Source organism: Lytechinus variegatus, chromosome 13, assembly GCF_018143015.1.
Source record: "Lytechinus variegatus isolate NC3 chromosome 13, Lvar_3.0, whole genome shotgun sequence".
Lineage (NCBI taxonomy): Eukaryota > Metazoa > Echinodermata > Echinoidea > Temnopleuroida > Toxopneustidae > Lytechinus > Lytechinus variegatus.
This window is the reverse complement of record NC_054752.1, coordinates 26,862,293-26,880,366: the sequence shown is the minus strand read 5'-3', so window position 1 is coordinate 26,880,366 and position 18,074 is coordinate 26,862,293. Positions and strand designations below refer to the sequence as shown.

Here is an 18,074-nt window from a genome sequence, read left to right as displayed (position 1 = left end):
ATGTGTGCTTCTTAATTACTTGAGAAAATTTAGGTGGGCGTAATCAATGCTTATAATGTACCTTTTGAATAGACCAGGTTAAAATGCGGATAGGGGTGAGGCACCTACAACAGGCAGCTTTGATGTGCCAGAACCAGGCGCGGATCCAGGAGGGGGCCGAGCCGGCCCCCCTATTTTGACAACCTGCAGAAAAAAGTGTGCTCTTTAACTTGATAGAAACTACGAAAAACAGAAAGAAAACAAAGAAAGAGGTATCATACCCATGATGTGTAATTTACAGCCTCGTAACGGCCGGCCAGACCCCGAAAGGAAACAAGAAAAAGGTGAGGGGAAGAATTGGAAAATAGAATTTATATAAAATTTTTCGCTCGCTCTTCGCGCTCGCATCGCTTTCAAGAGGATTAAATGACACTTAATATATCAAGTTCTGAAATCAATTCGCACACAATATTTTAGCTCGCACATCAAGCTTCAATTATTTTGTTTGATTTACACAAATCAAAGTTTCAGCTCGCGCTGCGCTCGCATTGTTTGATTTGTGAGATACCTATCGTCTTTGGAAATTCTTTCCAAAATTTGTCAAAATGCTCCTTTATCATGTGCGTATATCAAAAAATTAAGCTCGTGCTTCGCGCTCGCATTTAATTGTTTGAGACACACAGCTTGTTCTTTATTTTTATAAAAACGCGCTTAGACTAGCTGTCCAGTTTTCAGGTCGGAATATAAAAAATTTTGAGCTCGCGCTTCGCACTCTCATTATTTAATTGGTGATACTTGTATCCTGTTCATTAATCACTAAAAACAGTCCTAGTTGAGTCCCTTTTCACGTTACTCTAATAAAATTTCGGCTCGCACCGTTCGCGCTCGCATTGTTTAGTTGGATACTTATCTTTGTTCATGATTATAAAAAATGCTCAGAATCTAAGGACATAAAATATCAAAGAACTTTAGCTCTCGCATTATATATCAAGACCACATGAGATACCTTAAATTGTTTATAACAATGAAATCTAACATATACTTAAAACTTCATTCTTTTGTTAGGATTACCCCCTGAAAAATCAGATTATAGCGGCCAATCGAGAAAAATGTTGATAAAAATATTTTTCGGCCCCCCCTATTGGCGAAAGCTGAATCCGCCCCTGACTGAACGGCAAGTCATGTAATCCCCCGGGGGGGGCACTTCCATTCACGAGTGGATACCATGCGCGACCATGGGGTCTCGAAAAGCACCCTAAACACGTAATTTCCATATTCTGAAAAAGCACCCCTTAAAGGTCAAGTCCACCTCAGAAAAATATTGATTTGAATCAATAGAGAAAAATCAGACAAGCACAATGCTGAAAATTTCATCAAAATTGGATGTAAAATAAGAAAGTTATGACATTTAAAAGTTTCGCTTATTTTTAACAAAATAGTTATATGAACGAGCCAGTTACATCCAAATGAGAGAGTCGATGATGTCACTCACTCACTATTTCTTTTGTTTTTTATTGTTTGAATTATACAATATTTCCATTTTTACGAATTTGACAATTAGGACTTCCTTGCCTGGAGCACAAAATGTTAAAATAATGGAATTCCACGTGTTCAGGGAGGAATGAAACCTCATTTCACATGACAATGACGAGAAAATCAAAATATTTCATAATTCAAACAATAAAAAAGAAAAGAAATAATGAGTGAGTGAGATCATCGACTCTCTCATTTGGATGTAACTGGCTCGTTCAATTTTGTTAAAAATAAGCGAAACTTTGAAATGTCATAACTTTCTTATTTTACATCTGATTTTGATGAAATTTTCAGTATTATGCTTGTTGAATTTTTCTCTTTTTATTCAAATAAGTTTTTGTTGGGATGGACTTGTCCTTTAACAAGTATTGGCGTGTGAAACCCTACTCTTTACAAGTTTTGGAAACAAACGATACTCTTGGCAAATATTCCTCAAAATGAACCCCTAAACAAGTACATGAATGTTACAGGAATGTTTTATTGTTACGGGTCCTTCGGTCGTCGGCTTTACCTTATTTGGTTTAGTACGACCCCAGGCACCTCGCGCAAATCGGACTCTAAACACGAAGTGTTGGGGCAAAAAGGACATCCTTTATGAAACATTTTAATTTTGTTTTATCATCCCCGCAAATTCTACCCTTAACACGTAATTTTCCTGGCGAAATAGATACCCTTTTTTCATTATTTTTGTGTTTTTGACACCCTTATCACGTTCGTTACGTGCCCTATCATGAAAAGGACATCCTTTTTACGTGTTTTTTTTTTGGTCGCGCATGGTATCCACTCGTCAATGTAAGTGGCCCCCGGGATGTAATCTCAAGAAGTTTCTATGACTGGAGTTCCATTAACAAGCAACAAATTTATTCAAGCAGCTGTTCATTTCTAAAGAAGCAGAAAAGAAAGAACGGCAGTTAAGACCTTTTTGATGTCCGCCTTCGAAGCCGCCAGTTTCAGTGAAGAAATCCGAAGTAAAATTTTACGAATATCCATTTGGATCAATTTTCCATCTTTAATATTAATGAACAAACAGAAATTTGTACGCATGACAAATCACCAATTGAATAGCCAAGCACTATTACGCTGAGATATTTGCCCAGATTATATCAATTTACCGTTAATTAGTGGAAAAAGTAAGAATTTGATACTGAAACCAGATTTTAACACTTTTTACCGATCGTTTGCGGCAAATGAAAATTTCAAATGTGGTCGATGGACTATTATATATGCCAGATGAGTGCCCGCGCATGCCCATTCGAGGAAATTTGAGTCATATTTCAGGACATATTGCATAGTTTATTTTCGCATGCCTCCGAATTATGTACTACACATAACCAAACCAGATGCGGCGAAAAAGTAATTATCATCACAATAGCATATTTCCCTTTATATATGATATAGCTGCGGAGTCACGCGGGAATCATTTGTCTACACAATTTGTCTACACAATTGAAAGAGATGTTGAGCAAAGTGCATGCCTGACTGTCATACTTTCTGCTGATGGCTTCGAAGCTTGTTCAAAGGGATTTTGTTTGCTGTTACTCCTTCTCATTTAAACCTCCTTGATCTAACTTGATGTGAACCTCATCATGTGTGCATATTGTGTAGAATTTATTTAATTGTCGCCCATTTACCGGACCTTTGCGAATGCAATTCTTGAATTGTTCGTTTCGAACGTGCTTCATGGCTTTGTGTTCAAAATTCACGAAAACATATTTTCATCAAAATTGACCTTTTTAAAACGATTTAAAAACTGCGAGGGAGGAAACAAATTGAAAAATCTCTGAATGTAACTGTAAGAGAATATGATCCTGAATACATTAAATTTGGATTCATCATGCCTGGCAGTGATGCAAAGCCATATTAAAGCAATGTGTGTGGAATGTTGAAGGTAGTCAGCATTCTTGTTATTAAGTTATGTTGTAATGGTTGTTTATGTTTAGAGGAGGGGCTCAAAGGCCGGGCTACTGAAATTCATTCGCACTTATATGCTTATTATAATCATTGTCTATCTTTGAGTCGAGACAAGTAGTCATATCGCTTTCTTAAAATTTTGGTAGGTGGGCCTCGAAAAAAATCTGAGAGTCAAAGTGGTCCTCGAGTAAAAAAAAAAAGGTTGAGAAGCGCTGGTGTAATACATTCTGGCATAATCGCCCTCTGTCTCTGAGCAAATTATTATACCCCCATTACACTTATTCCGAATCAAGCAGAATTGGCCTGAATGAAAGGACTATTGTTTGACCACCAGTTGGTCATTTAAATCTACTTCGAACACCGTTCGAAACTTACCCCTCGAATGTTTTGAACATGATCAAAACCTTCGGGACGGCCAAAAGAAATGACAAAAATATTTCGAATGCAGTCAGAATATTTAGAATGCGCCGAGAATGTCCAAGAATGTAGCACGAATTATCAATCTGACTCCATTGCGGTTCATTTTGACTAGTGTTTGATGATTCACCTGGTCAATTTACTGAATTTCAACTGCAGTTTGGTGAAGAAATAAGTTCCTCTCAAAAATTTCTAGATTTTTTGAATATTTGTTTCGTTCCAGCTTCTGCTTGATTACTGCTGATTCCGAATAAGTGTGACGGGGGCATAACATTAGTGACTAATACGGTCAATGAAGCATATCATATTCTTGTTAATCATCCCCTTTCTTACATGGACGGAAATCCCAGGGGGACGTGTCCCTCCTACTCAAAATAGTAGGGGGGGACACAATATCAAATGTACCCCTACTATTTGTGTTCTTTTAAATAAAACATGTATTTTAGGACGAGAAGACCTTACTTTTGGGCTGATAACCTTTTTTTTCTTTCTTTTTTTGCTTGTCAAATTTATTTTCGTCGAAAATTATTTACAATATTTATACTATGCGACTGTTATTATTTTGTTATAATCATGTATTACCTTTGTAAATATTGTATATATATGTATTTTGTAATTCTGATATTGATGTGAATGCAGAAATAAATAAAATAAAATAAAATAAAATAAAAATGATCTTAAATTTTGGGTGATAACATTTTTTTTTTTTTGGGGGGGGGTGTCCGAATTTTCCACCCCCTTGTCCCCCCTACCTTTTGGGAGAGATTTCCGCCCCTGCTTTCTAATAATTATGGTAATAATAAAACAGATAGATAGCAATGTATATGAAAATTGTGACCAAAACCTGCAAACTTTGGCATAACAAAGTATACAAAATCACCCGGACTGTCAAAAGAAAAAATGCAAAAAACAACAACTCATGATTGAAATCAGTTTCTACTACCAACATCACCTTGAAATGCGTATTTATTTCATCTTTCAACCATTGTCAAAGTGGAAAAGATGAAACTGGTGTCATTATATTCATATTATTAGCCTATAAGGAAAATACATAAACAAAAAAGCGAAATTTCTGAAATTTGAGTTTTCAAGTTTGAGATATTAGCAAAGAGAAATGATACCCTGTTTCAATCTGCATGCCTTGGCGATGTCTTCTAATTGAGTATTTGATTGCATATCAATTATCCACTTTTCTTGAATATTTGAAGACAATAGCTTCATTTTATTTTAGTTATGCTAAGAATATATCGCCAATTTTCATTTGTTTTGGGAATTTGTTTTTAAATGCAATTTTTCATTTGATATCTCAGCCTCATTAACTCACCATTCTTAATAAATAGTATCGAAATTGTAAAAATTAAGTTTAAATTTCTTTCACGTGACTCTAGTCTGTGGAGATTGAATGCTTACATCGGATTCGTTGTACGAAAATTCTAATTTCAAACAAACGGCGGCACTGGATGTCATCTTGGATTTGGAAATTTTAGAAACATATAATTTTGAGGTAGTTTTCTCTTTAATATGGTTTGTGATACTTTAAGCTGGAAATATAAGTATGCTATACTTCTTTTTCAGTTTTAAGGGCCACTGTTTACGAAATAAACTGACCCCACACACTACATAATGGAGAATGATAAAATGTCAGAGGACCCAAAGCCAGTGGCATTGTCGAGGTTTATTATGCCCGATAAGGTTGAATAGTTATTATGAACGATGGAAACGAAATAAAAGAGATTCATGCATTGGCAGCAGTCTCCTCGCCTTTCTTCACATTCTTGTGATCAGATCACGGTTTAAAGATGCCAACAGGTTGCGAAGCTCTAGTTTCTGTAAGTATATACAATACGTTTCTTCTCTCTTTTTTGTGACACCATCATCTCAGGCAGCTGATAGGAGAATCAGCACCACTGCCTGACATCGGAATTGGTGATTTTTGTCTTTCCCCAAAAAAATCACCCCACCCCTTGGAAAAGGCCTGTGACTGCACTGTATTCACCAGTAGAAGAATTAGAATAAAACCGGTCGATTAGGTTAAAGTGTTCCATGAGGGTAATTAATTGTGTCCAACAAACATTGAGCATTTCTTTTTGGCATATTTATCTATCCAGTGTGATGAAAATTTTGCCCATTCTTTTTTTAACCTTTCTGGTCAATTTACCTCTCGCAAACTGCCCAAAATTGGTTGGACACATAATTACCCTAGTGGTGGTGAAAAAGTTTTACCCAATATTTTTACAGGGTAGAGCTTGGCAGGAGCCTCAAAACGCTCTTGAAAGAAGGGGTATATAATCCACGCTCTACAAACAGAGCTTCTTAGTGGATCCCCTATACTAGTTTTGTTGTACATTTTTTTATAGATAATTTGTCTGCAGTTGATCTGTAATTATATTTGATTTGTATTTGTTTGATGGAAATGAGAAAAAAAATTGAACCTGAACCTTTTTTGAAAATGAACAAATCTACTTTTGTGATGGATTTTGATGTAATATTCAGCAAAAAATATATTCATGACATACAGTAGTTATTATATTATGGCAGCCATTCGGATTATCAAAATACAGTATTTATAGGGGGCCCGTAACACAAAGGTTAGCGATTTATCATTCGCTTGATTTTTACGATTGATTGTACATTGTAGTCAACGGAATCAATCGTAGAAAAATGTTCTACGATCATGATAAGTTTTGTGTTACGGGCCCCATGACATCATAGTGATATCATATTTCACTGAAATATGATATCACTACGATGTCATGGGGCCCGTAACACAAAACTTATGAGCAATCGTGTTTTTAGACAGTACTTCACTCATAGATCACAATCACAATGCAAAAAATAAAAATAAAATAAAAAAGCATTTATCACATACGTGACATAGTGATGATATATTTCGTTAGCAATCATGTTTTCAGACAGTTCTTGTCCTCAAAGATCACAACCTCATTCATTTCAATTAGACAGGCAGGTTTCAAGCAAGATATCATGTAAGCATGCCTTGCATAGCAGAATGAAGAAATTGAATAGACCAGGTAATTAGAATATAGTACACCAATGAACACCTTTTGAAGGTATTTTGTTGCATTTATAATTTGAATGCATTAGCATGTTCTTATAACAATGTACTCAGCCAACTGTGAAATAACATTCGCTTGTGGACGTATTGTTGTTTTTGTGGATCAAATGAAAAAAACACAATTCAGAAGAATATAAGAATAATCAAGACATCAAACTGTGTGCTTATCTCATTGAATGTTAGACCATCATCACTTTAGTACCAGTGACCTTCTTCTGATTACGCGAAATTAAGCTTCTGATCATGCGCAGAATCGAATTACAAACTAGCTTATTATTTGGTTTATTCTTGTAATTTTAGGGGGGAACTTGGGTGGTAGGGAACTCGTCATTGCGCGGCACCAATTCCATGGGGGGGGGGGGGGGTAACTACCCCCCTCTGCCCCCTACTTCCAGCGACCTTGATGATTTTTTTTTACGAAACGGACCCCGTCGCACTTAAAGCGTATCTCTAGGTTGTGGGAGTAGAGGTTCATACCCGGCTGCGTCAGACCAAAATATATTAAAGTGGGAATTGCTACTACCCTGTTTGGCGTTCAACAATGTTAGGGATAGTCTCGTCGATCTGGAGCTGCATGTACAGCGGCTGTCGGGCCCACAATCATTTGAACAATGATTTCGGTAAAATGAAGTTTAGGAATCTATCTAAAATTTCGAACAATATATGGGTTTTCATGTTTTTAATACATAGTTCAAAGAAAGTCAGAAAGCTTACTAGCTACTGTTTGGCCACAATAGTTGAGAGATTCTTTTCTTTAAAACATGGGCAAATCTTTAATAATGATATACGTTTCTCCCCTTTTCTTTACCGTTTTCATGACTTTTCCTCATTATTTTATTCGTACTTTTCTCCAGTAAATGTTGGATGTTAAATACCTGTCGTTCAAACGTTTTGCCATTTCATTTTATTTTTATTTTTTATGGTTAATACCTCCGTCACATTTGATCTACAGTGGCCGTTCGGCGACTCGAAAACAGCTTTTACTTTTTTTTGTATTAGGCAATAGCTGCTTTAAAGGTGGTTTGAATAAAAATGAATAACAAGGTTGTTTTCGACTCGCCGTACGGCCGCCGCGCCGGAGAGCAAATGTGACTGAGTCATTATAATTATGTATACCTCACGAAGCAAAGTAAATCAATCGAGCAAAATAAACGTAGAATGAATTTTATCAAAGCTTGACACTTGTTTTGGCCCAGTTCTACCTCATTGGAACTTCAAAAGACTACATTATGAATAGCAATCTGGATCAAGGAGGGGAAAAAAGAAAAAGAAGAAAGCTGAAGTGAATTTATTGTTGAATGCTCAGTTTTGAAAAGAAATCGTCGCTTTTATCAAAACTCGAGTAACGTAAAATACAATGAAAACCGGTTCCATTTGACTGTGATATAAGTGTTTACTCGTAAGTCTGCACTGTATTTGTCCCATTCAGAACATTCATTTCTTTATAAATTCCCCCTGGCCAAATACTGCTATTTCTCAAAATAAGAATCATTTCCATTACAAAGCGATGTAATTGGGTTGCCAGGGGCGGCGGAGCAATGTTGAAAGTGGGGGTGGGGGCATAGCGAAAAAGAGCACTATCTTAAAACAAAGAAAAAGTGATTTATTTACAGGGTGTAATGAGCCAAAAATATTGAAGGGTCTGTCGTATCACGTAAAATTTATAAGCTGCGAGCGAGCAAATGATTGACATTTTTTAAACATTCTAAAAAAATGAAGTACTAATTTAGCTCTTAGGGAGCGTGCATATTGACTGCGCTTCGTAGTGCTGATTTTTCTCGTTCAAATTTGAACTAATCAAATCAGCACTCCAAAGTGCAGTCACCTTACTCTCCTCAAAGGGGTAATCTGGGCCGGGCTGAAAATATTCATATCTAAATAAATAGAGTAAAATCCACAGAGAAAATGCTGAAAATTTCGTCAAAATCGGAAAACAAATAATGAAGTTATTTAATTTTAAATTGAGCATTATTTTGTGAAAATATTTATACGCACGTCATCATGAATATTCATTAGGTGGGCTGATGATGTAACATCTCCACTTTCCATTTTCCAATGTTATCTCATGAAATGATAATATTGTTTCATTATTTTTTCATACATATGTGAATAATGTATCTCCTCTATAATTAAATAAGTTGCAGCAATCAATATCTAATGAACTAAATCAGTTGACATCCATTTTTTATTTCTTGGTAGAATTTTTTTTAATAAACCTTATTTCATATAACAAAATACAAAAGAACAAGTGGGGATATGACATCATAAATTTGCTCATTGAATGTGGAGCGTTGTGGCCCAGTGGATTAGTCTTCGGACTTTGAAACAGAGGGTCGTGGGTTCGAATCCCAGCTATGGCGTAATTTCCTTCAGCAAGAAACTCATCCACAATGTGCTGCACTCAACCCAGGTGAGGTAAATGGGTACCGGTAGGAAGTAATTCCTCAAAAAGCTGTGTGCGCTATGAACGCCTATAGCTTAGCCCGGTATTATTATTATCATTCATGAATACATTCCTAGTCAGACGGTTCCACCGAAATAATGCAAATCTTTGAAATGCCATAACTTTGTCATTCGTTGTCCCATTTTAATCAAATTTTCTGTTTGTCTGATTTTTCCTTATTTGTTTAAATCATATTATTTTCAGCCCGGAGCACCCCTTTAAGAGCTAAATTAGCTCGTTTTCATAAAGCTGTTCGTAAGTTAAGAGCGACTTTAAGAACGACTTGTGATCCTTTCTTACGCGCTAAAGCACTGCCAATGAAAATACTAGTTACCACAACAAAGGATCACCGGTCGTCATAGGCGGCGGAAGCGGGGGGGACGGGGGGGACGTGTCCCCCCCTAAATTTTAGGTGGGGGGGATGGTCCCCCCCTAAATTTTGTTTTGATAACCTTTTTTTTTTTTTTTTTTTTTTTTTGCTTGTCAATTTTTTTCCTGCGTCCCCCCCTAAATTCACGTGGACCCCCTTGACACGTGTGTTGTCCCCCCCTAAAATTTAGGTTGATGACTTTTTTTTTTTTTTTTTTTGCTTCTCAAAAATTTTTGGGGCGCTTGTCCTATTTTTTACATGTGTCCATCCCAAAATTTCAGGTGGACACCCCCTAAATTTATTGGCTTCCGCCGCCAATGCCGGTCGTCGTAAAGTCGCTCTTAGCTTACTTTATGAAACGCCCACCAGGCCTTAATTCATGTTTCTGATTTCGAAAAGGAAACGAGAAGGCGCGCTCAATTGTCTGTTTCGCCTCACGAAACAGAAGAAGGATATGAAATTTCAATTCAATTTTGTGTTATAAATTTTCCTGTTTTTACATAAATCATTCTTGAATCAAAATATTAAAAATGATTTAAATCTTGAAAATAGATCAATTTTCACTCAATATTTAGTTTTTTTGCATTTACCGTTTCAAAATCAGAAAACGAAAACGAATTATCGAATAATACCTTGATTGTGCTGGTTTTTAATCCTCTTAATCGAGGCATTTATTTACAATAACATATTTATTGAGCAATAATATCAAATAGATAACATGGCTACAATTTTGCGGATCATGTATGCGGACATTTCCTTGTCGTAGATCGAAATATATAATGGTCTTCCACTTAATCTTTGCAGACCCAACACACTCGCTTCTTAAATTTAACCTCGATGAATGGATGAAAAAAGAGAACGTTTAACTTTTGGTTGACGGAATGGGGGGGGGGGGCGAGTTTGAGGTATATCCTTTTAGGGAATGGGGGAGAGTTGGGATCTACATACTTTATCTTCCATGTTTACCATACGTTCATGTGTAATATTTATTTTGTTTCCAATTCAAAATTATTAATACTTGTTATTATTCTATAGGCCTAATGTGTATATTTCTCAGTTTCCTTCGATTGGTCCAAGAGGAAGAACAGAACCATTATAGCAATGTATCTGAATAGAGTGATCCATCCGTATCTTGTGTTTGTATATTTTGTTTTATGTATTTCTGCAACTTATATACGTAAAATGTAGATAAAACCAAACCAAAAATAATTTAATTCGTCAAAAAAATTCGACACCCCCAAAGGGATGTGACTCTATGTGTTAATTTGGTCGAAGCATGTAAAGCTATTCAAATATAGTCAACATGATGAATATATTCATGCATTATGTTTATGTAAGAAAGAGTTTATAAAGGACAATACAAACATTATGTATTTTTTTTCATTCTAGCATAGCATTCATCAAGCCAATGGCGAGAGTGATTCTCAGCAGTATGATGGTATACCAGAAGGTAACATCCAGCTTCAAATCAAACCTCAACTATCTTTTGAACAAGCATGCAATCTCATCGCCAAACTCTACGGTTTTCAGGATGTCGTTTGCTTGAAGGTATAAATAATAGTAGATATTTCAGGGGCTGCGGAACGGTTTTCAAAGTGGGGAGGGGGCGGGAGCTGAGCCACAAGTGGGGGGCTGACCATGCAAACAATCACAATCATTTGGTAATTTTTACGTTTTTTTTACACGTTTTTGGAAAAAAATGCGGGGGCTGAAGCCCCCTGCCCCCCCCCCGCTTCCGCGGCCCCTGTATTTGTTTTGCATTTCCTGGAGAAATTTTCGCTCCACTACGCGCAATCAATCTTTGTACACATCAAATGCATTGAAATGCAACTAAAATAACAATGAAAACCTGGGGGTGTCTTAGTCGAAATTTGTAAACAGGGAGATTTGATTGTCCTGAGATTGAGCTGGTGAAAAACTGTAAATATCTCGTTTGTCTTGAGTCACGGACGACACTGCGGTTCACAGAATTATTCGACTACGATTTCTTCTCCTTTCTCTCTCTCTCTTCTTTGGTTGAAATTTTACGGGGTGCGCCCGCAAGCCCGCACCTTCTGGATCCGAGTTTGAATTTCATCATGTTAAACAGTTAAACCTGATTTATTGCCACTGCAGTGTTTTAATACTCGAAAAAGAATGCATATACTTAATGAGCCAAACTGTCAATGTTAGAATTTCCATCTATATATATTCCTAGATGACAGAAATACGATATACATTTCAGTCAATGTATGATATAGCTCTGGTGTGACAACTACAATGGCGCCTCCATCCGGGCTTCTCATCTCATTTTTATGTGGCGCCAACAATCATTTGTTGATTATTAGTTGCCGTTTGAAGATGATAACAGCAAGTCGTCGAAATTGACGCATGTGATAAAAAACTCCGTGACCCGTCTCATCAAAACTTGATACAATCACAAATTTGCAATTACAGTTTAAAGCTACTGAAATCGATTGTTTTGATTGGCTGATGGTAAACTTGTTGTAGATATTTTGTATTTTGTTATGATAAAGAAAGATGGTGAATGGGGCAAAATTTTTGAAAAGCCGCTAGCGAACAAAAAATGACTTTCTTAATAAAAACTGCCGCTAAAAAAAAATTGTGATAGATTTTGACAATATGTTTAGAAATTCAAATACTTCTCCATTTTCCCCCCTTCCCTTCCACTATCCAACCTTCGAACGTTTTTGTGAGGACCGGAAAGGGGGGGGGGTATGTCCCAATTAAGTCCCTATATATATATATATATATATATATATATATATATACGCCATCCTGATACATGAATTTATTACGATGTGTATTCATATATGTGTGTTTGATTTATAAGGAGTTTATCAGCTACTACAACCAAAACATTTTGATTGAGGCCAGACGACCGAACCACCAGCCCGTGAGCCCCCCTGAGAAGTTTGTGCTGAAGCTCACCAATTCGGAAGAATCACAGCTCTTCATATTGCACCAACAGCAGAACGAAATCCTGCTGAAGCTGAAGAATGATGGGATACCATGTTGCTGGCCTGTTCAGAATGCGGCTGGCGAGGATTTGAGCTTGGAGAAGCTCTCGTTTAAACACAGAGGTATTAAATGAAACGAGGCAAATAAGTATAACTTTATGCCTTCTTCCAAGTTATGAACGTTGATACACTCTTTAAGATGATTGGTCGAAATCACTGATCTGTACAGATCAGCGGAAAAATATAAGCGTGTTGGTAAATAATTCAATTCAATTTTATTCAATTTTATTTATTTCACTTCCATCAAACAAAAACAAATTATACCATATATAAACATAAGTATTTTTATCCGTTGCAAAGAAACAAAAATAATAATACATATGTTGTGAAAAAAATAACACTTACTTACACAATTTGGGCAACACATTGGAGGATTTAAAATATAAGTATACTATTTTTCAATAGAAATTAAATTAAGATGGAAATGGAGGGACCCACTAAAAAGCAATGCTTGTACAATGTGGGCCCCTCAAAAAATAGATAACACAACCAATAACAATGTACATATACAGATGTATGTAATCAAATGAGAAAAAAATACATAAATGAGAGAGAAATAATACAAAATAAATTCGAAGTTATCAAAAAATATAGTTTGTATAGGACAAATTATATCCACCCTTCCCCCACCCCCCCCCCGAAAAATAAAAGAAAAAGGGGAGAATGTCCTGAGAACATGGATGGGTGCTGTTGAACGTAGGTAAAACACATGCCATCGTGGACTCAAGCAAACTGGAGTCAATGATGTGTATAAAAGGAGAAATATAATGTTTGGACCAGACCCCCCTGCAAAAATTAACCAAATGGTGTTGTTTTGGGGGGAGGGGTACCCCAAGCCCCAATATTAATTTTAGTCACATATCAACATGACATTTATTCTAGGTATGTTTTTTTAATGGTAGATCAGGGGGGGGGGGAACTATTTAGGCGCACTTTTACAGATAATTAGAGATAATAACATGCATTCTAAACTTTTCATTTAGAAACTGGAGACTTCATGACAGGCTCGTTCATAGTCCGTATCTTGGGGTACATACCAGGACAATCTTCTTGGGATGCACCTCTTCTTACCCCAAAGATATGCTACGAAGGAGGACAACTACTGGGCCAACTTTCTACCAATCTACAGGTGGGGCATGTCTTAATGAATATTCATTATAGATGGGCTGATGATGTCATATCCCCCACTTGTTCTTTTGTATTAGGTTCATTCAAAATTGTTCTACCAAGAACTAAAACGATTGGATTGACAAAACTGATTAAGTGCATTAGTTATTTATTGCCGCAACTTATTTCAACATAATGGAGACACATCATTTAATATACATGTATGAAAAATGAAACATTTATTTTTTTCATGTAAAAACATAAGAAAAAGAAAAGTGGGGATGTGACATCATCAGCCCACCTAATGAATATTCATGATGTGCATTTGACTGTTTTAACAAAATATTGATAAACTTTAAAATTCAATAACTTCGTTATTTGTTATCCGATTTTGATGAAATTTTCAGCATTTTGCTTAGTGAATTCTACTCTATTTATTTGAATATAAATATTTTCAGATATAAATATATTTAGTTTACAAGAATAGAATTTGTAATCTGTTAATCAAGAACACGTGTGACATCAGAGAATTCAGATCTGTGAGAAGCATTTCAAAACCCGCAAATATGTGTTTTGTGTTTTTCTCAGCTGACAAGTGGTGGATTTATAATTTGTCGAAGTTCTATTTTAGATTCGGCTAGAGGTCTTTGCTCCGGTACTTTTGATCTTAATGAAACCCAACCCCTGATGTTGGAAAGAACAAAATTTCACACAGTGCGCTCATAATGTATTCACACTGTGGACCATGTGTAAGTGTGATTCCGAAGTTGGTTAATTTAGTTAAAATGCTCAAATTTAATATCATGAAGACAATACACTCTAAACACATCTGCAGTGTACTTCCTCAGATTTCATGTTCACAGTGTGTTCACATAAGTGGCCAGTGTGGAAATATGATTCACACCGATCGTGTGAATTCCGCCGCTGTTACCACACTGTGGTACACGATGTTCTTCCTGTAGTGTATGTAATTCAACTTCACGTCTCGAACCATCACAGTCATCAAACAGTTTGTCTTTCCTTGCAGAATATTTCTATTGACAAAACTGAGTCGATAAGGAGGAGTGAGGATCTGATCTGGTGTCTTAGTAATGTCCCAAGGTTAAGGGAATATCTCTTCGTTCTACAGGATAACAACCAGAGGAGGGTCATTGAGGATGTTATTGATGCCTTTGAAGAAAAGGTTTTAAAGATAGAACACAAATTGAGGAAAGGTAATTTAAACATGTCAAAGTCCAGGGCCCCATCTTACAAAGAGTTGCAATTGATCTGATAAACCACAACTATGGACGGCCACTAACGTCAACATCTAAAATGCATATATCATGTATATTCATACTTTCATCATTCTCGATCTCTTGACGATTCAGTGTGATTTCCTTTATTTACTAAGGAGATTAAGATTGTTTCCTGTAGAAAAAAATATGGTATGGATGCATAGGCGGCGGAAGCGGGGGGGGGGGGGGGGACCTGTCCCCCCTAAATTTGAGGTGGGAAGAACGGTACCCCCTAAAATTTAGGTTGATGACCTTTTTTTTTGCTTGTCAAAAAAATCGCGATAGGTTGATAACCTTTTATTTATTTATTTTTTTTTTTTGGGGGGGGGGCTTTTTTCCCTTGTGTCCATCCAAAAATGTCAGGTGGCCCCCCTATTTTTTTTAGCTTCCGCCGCAAATGTATGGATGGATTACCATACAGTTGAGATTGATCGGATCAATCGTAATTCTTTGTAAGACAGGGCCCTGGGGGCCCGTAACACAAAACTTAGCAATGATCGTAGAACTTTTTACCATGATTGATTCCTTCGACTACAATGTATGATAAATCGTACAAATCAAGCGTACGATCAATTGCCAACTTTTTGTAAGACAGGGCCCTTGTCACAACGTTGTGTAGGTTATTATCGTTGATTAGGGACTTTCACACTGCGAAATTCGGAGGATTCATGAACACAGTAAATGTATTGTAAATGTCCATAACAGCTGGGAGGTCTTTGTCGGAAATCGGTGAATTTTTTTATCAGCTCTGAAACTTTGGACGAAACTGCTTTTAAAGCAGTTTCGTCCAAAGTTTCAGAGCTGATAAAAAATGGAAATACGTCGTTTGTCCAGAATCAAGGACCAACTGCCATTTTGATCCATAATTTTTTTGTTCTAAAATACTTTTTTTTTATTCTTTGTCGTGAAGGATTTCTGACAATACATTTCCTCTGTTTTTCAATCTTCTATACGTTGCTGTGAGAAACTTACTTACTTTTGATATGTTCCGTGAATTTTTAGCTGAGATCCTATTTAGAACGTGTTGAGAACCCATAAAAAATTACCAATATGATATTGCTTTGTCATCCATGAAATATCTTATTTTGAAGGGCTGTTGTCCATTGCTGCCAGTGTAGCTGACATTGGATAGCAAAGATATACCTCAGTGTAATAACTGATACCTTGGTGAGGAAATGTATGTAGATCTGCCACACGTCTTAATTAATCATAAAAATCAAAGCACAAATAAAGTCCTATCTCTAATACCAAATCTGCCGTGATAGACTATGTTTAAAAATATGGTAGATTTTATAATTGACAATTAATTCGGCGTTGCATGGATGTTAAAAAAAATCTTAGGCTCTTTGTAGGATATGCTTTCATGCTTGTTGACACCCTTATACTGGTTAATAATGATAATAAATCGTATTTCTTCGTATCGCAGCGAGTAATACAAAAGCAATCTGTATTTTATCGTTCAAAGGAATGATCCACTCCGATTTCAGTGAATTCAACCTCCTGGTGCGAGATAGGTCTCTGGAAGAAAACTTCAGTGACGTCACAGATGACATCAAAAGAGACGTGGTAGGGATAATCGACTTTGATCACATGATGTATTCCTGTATCGTCTACGATATCGCTATATCCATCATGTACCTGATGCAGTGTACAAATCTCCAGCTGGACCCGGTTAAATCCGGTGGAATACGACTCGCAGGATTCCTTTCGAAACGCGCACTCACGGAATGCGAATGGCGCGTTCTGTACTACTGCGTGGCCGCGCGCTTCGCGCAGTCCCTCGTCATTGGTCTACATACTCACTCGCTGCAACCACAAAACGACTACATTCTCAGTAGCCAAAAGAAAGGCTGGCAAGTGCTCTTCGACTTCTGGGCACGAGATGCCCAAGATGTATATAGTCAGTGGAGAAAACATGACCAGCATTACAATCAGTTTCCCAAAGAGCAACCTATAGACGTCTGTGATATCGAAAAAGAAGAAATCAATAACAATGAGAACAACGAAAGATGTTGATTGTTGTGGAGTAAAAAAAATAAATGGGTCTAAACGTACATGTAGTTGTTTTTTAAACCCAAGAAATCCAATAATGTGGGATAATTTCTCTTTGAAACATTGAAAGTTTGCCGATTTAACGCTATTTAAATGTTCCATCTAATCATTATAACTATTATTTCATAAAGTCTTCTACAGGCCTCTTTTTTCTATCATGTCTATTCATATATCTTCCTTGCCTTCGGTTATTCTACCATTTCCCCCTTTTGCAATTCTCCAATCATAATCAATCGCTTATTCAAATATTTATGTATAAAGAGATAAAAATGTGCCCGGATTGCTATTGTCGTGGTGGGATGTCTTGTGAACAAGGGGATTGCTGTCAGCTCGTAGTTTTTCAATTGTACACATTCATATTGGATTAATTTGCCAAGTCCATGACTATTCCCTTTAGTTAAAATTAGTAATAAACTTGTATTACTACTTAAAAAAGAACATGAAGAGTCGTGAAATCTGCCAATGTGAATGTCTACAATCCACATGTTCACCATACACCCCCACTTAAACAATTGCCATTCGGGATACTTTATGTAAATTATAAATATCTGAATACGTTAAAAAAAATATTATTTCCCCTTACCTGCATTGCTTCGATATACGTGCATGAACTTTTATTTCGATCTTGTTCAACGTACGTGGAAATGGTTACCTCTAGTTTTGTATTAACAGTGTATAATTTTGAAACTGATAACCTTGCTTTTTGAACCCAACGTTCATTAATTTCAAACCATTAAATGCCTGTATTTTACTTGAATTATTTTTACCAATCCAATATTATGTTTACCATTAAATAAAATTTGTCACTAACTCATAAGTTGCTTTTTTATATGCATTTTCTCGTTCTCCTATATCATAATTAAAAAAATATCTATAAACGAATTATCATTGT

At 36.3% G+C, this 18,074-nt stretch overlaps 1 protein-coding gene across 1 annotated transcript; it reads left to right on the top strand.

Moving 5' to 3' along the window:
- The first annotated feature begins 5,562 nt into the window (after positions 1–5,562).
- Positions 5,563–17,565, top strand: LOC121426138 (hydroxylysine kinase-like). The gene is made up of 6 exons (XM_041622310.1): positions 5,563–5,669; positions 11,116–11,274; positions 12,560–12,809; positions 13,730–13,875; positions 14,881–15,067; positions 16,596–17,565. Exons 1-6 carry the CDS (start codon positions 5,640–5,642, stop codon positions 17,144–17,146), a joined length of 1,323 nt encoding a protein of 440 aa, XP_041478244.1. The 5' UTR covers positions 5,563–5,639; the 3' UTR covers positions 17,147–17,565.
- The last annotated feature ends 509 nt before the right edge of the window (positions 17,566–18,074 follow it).

What these genes read in the sequence shown, in the direction of transcription:
- LOC121426138 (XM_041622310.1), top strand. Translation starts at nt 5,640, where the DNA reads ATGCCAACAGGTTGCGAAGCTCTAGTTTCT. An exon ending in GCTCTCGTTTAAACACAGAG is followed by an intron (nt 12,810 to 13,729) that starts GTATTAAATGAA and finishes CTTTTCATTTAG; the next exon opens with AAACTGGAGACTTCATGACA. An exon ending in AACTTTCTACCAATCTACAG is followed by an intron (nt 13,876 to 14,880) that starts GTGGGGCATGTC and finishes CTTTCCTTGCAG; the next exon opens with AATATTTCTATTGACAAAAC.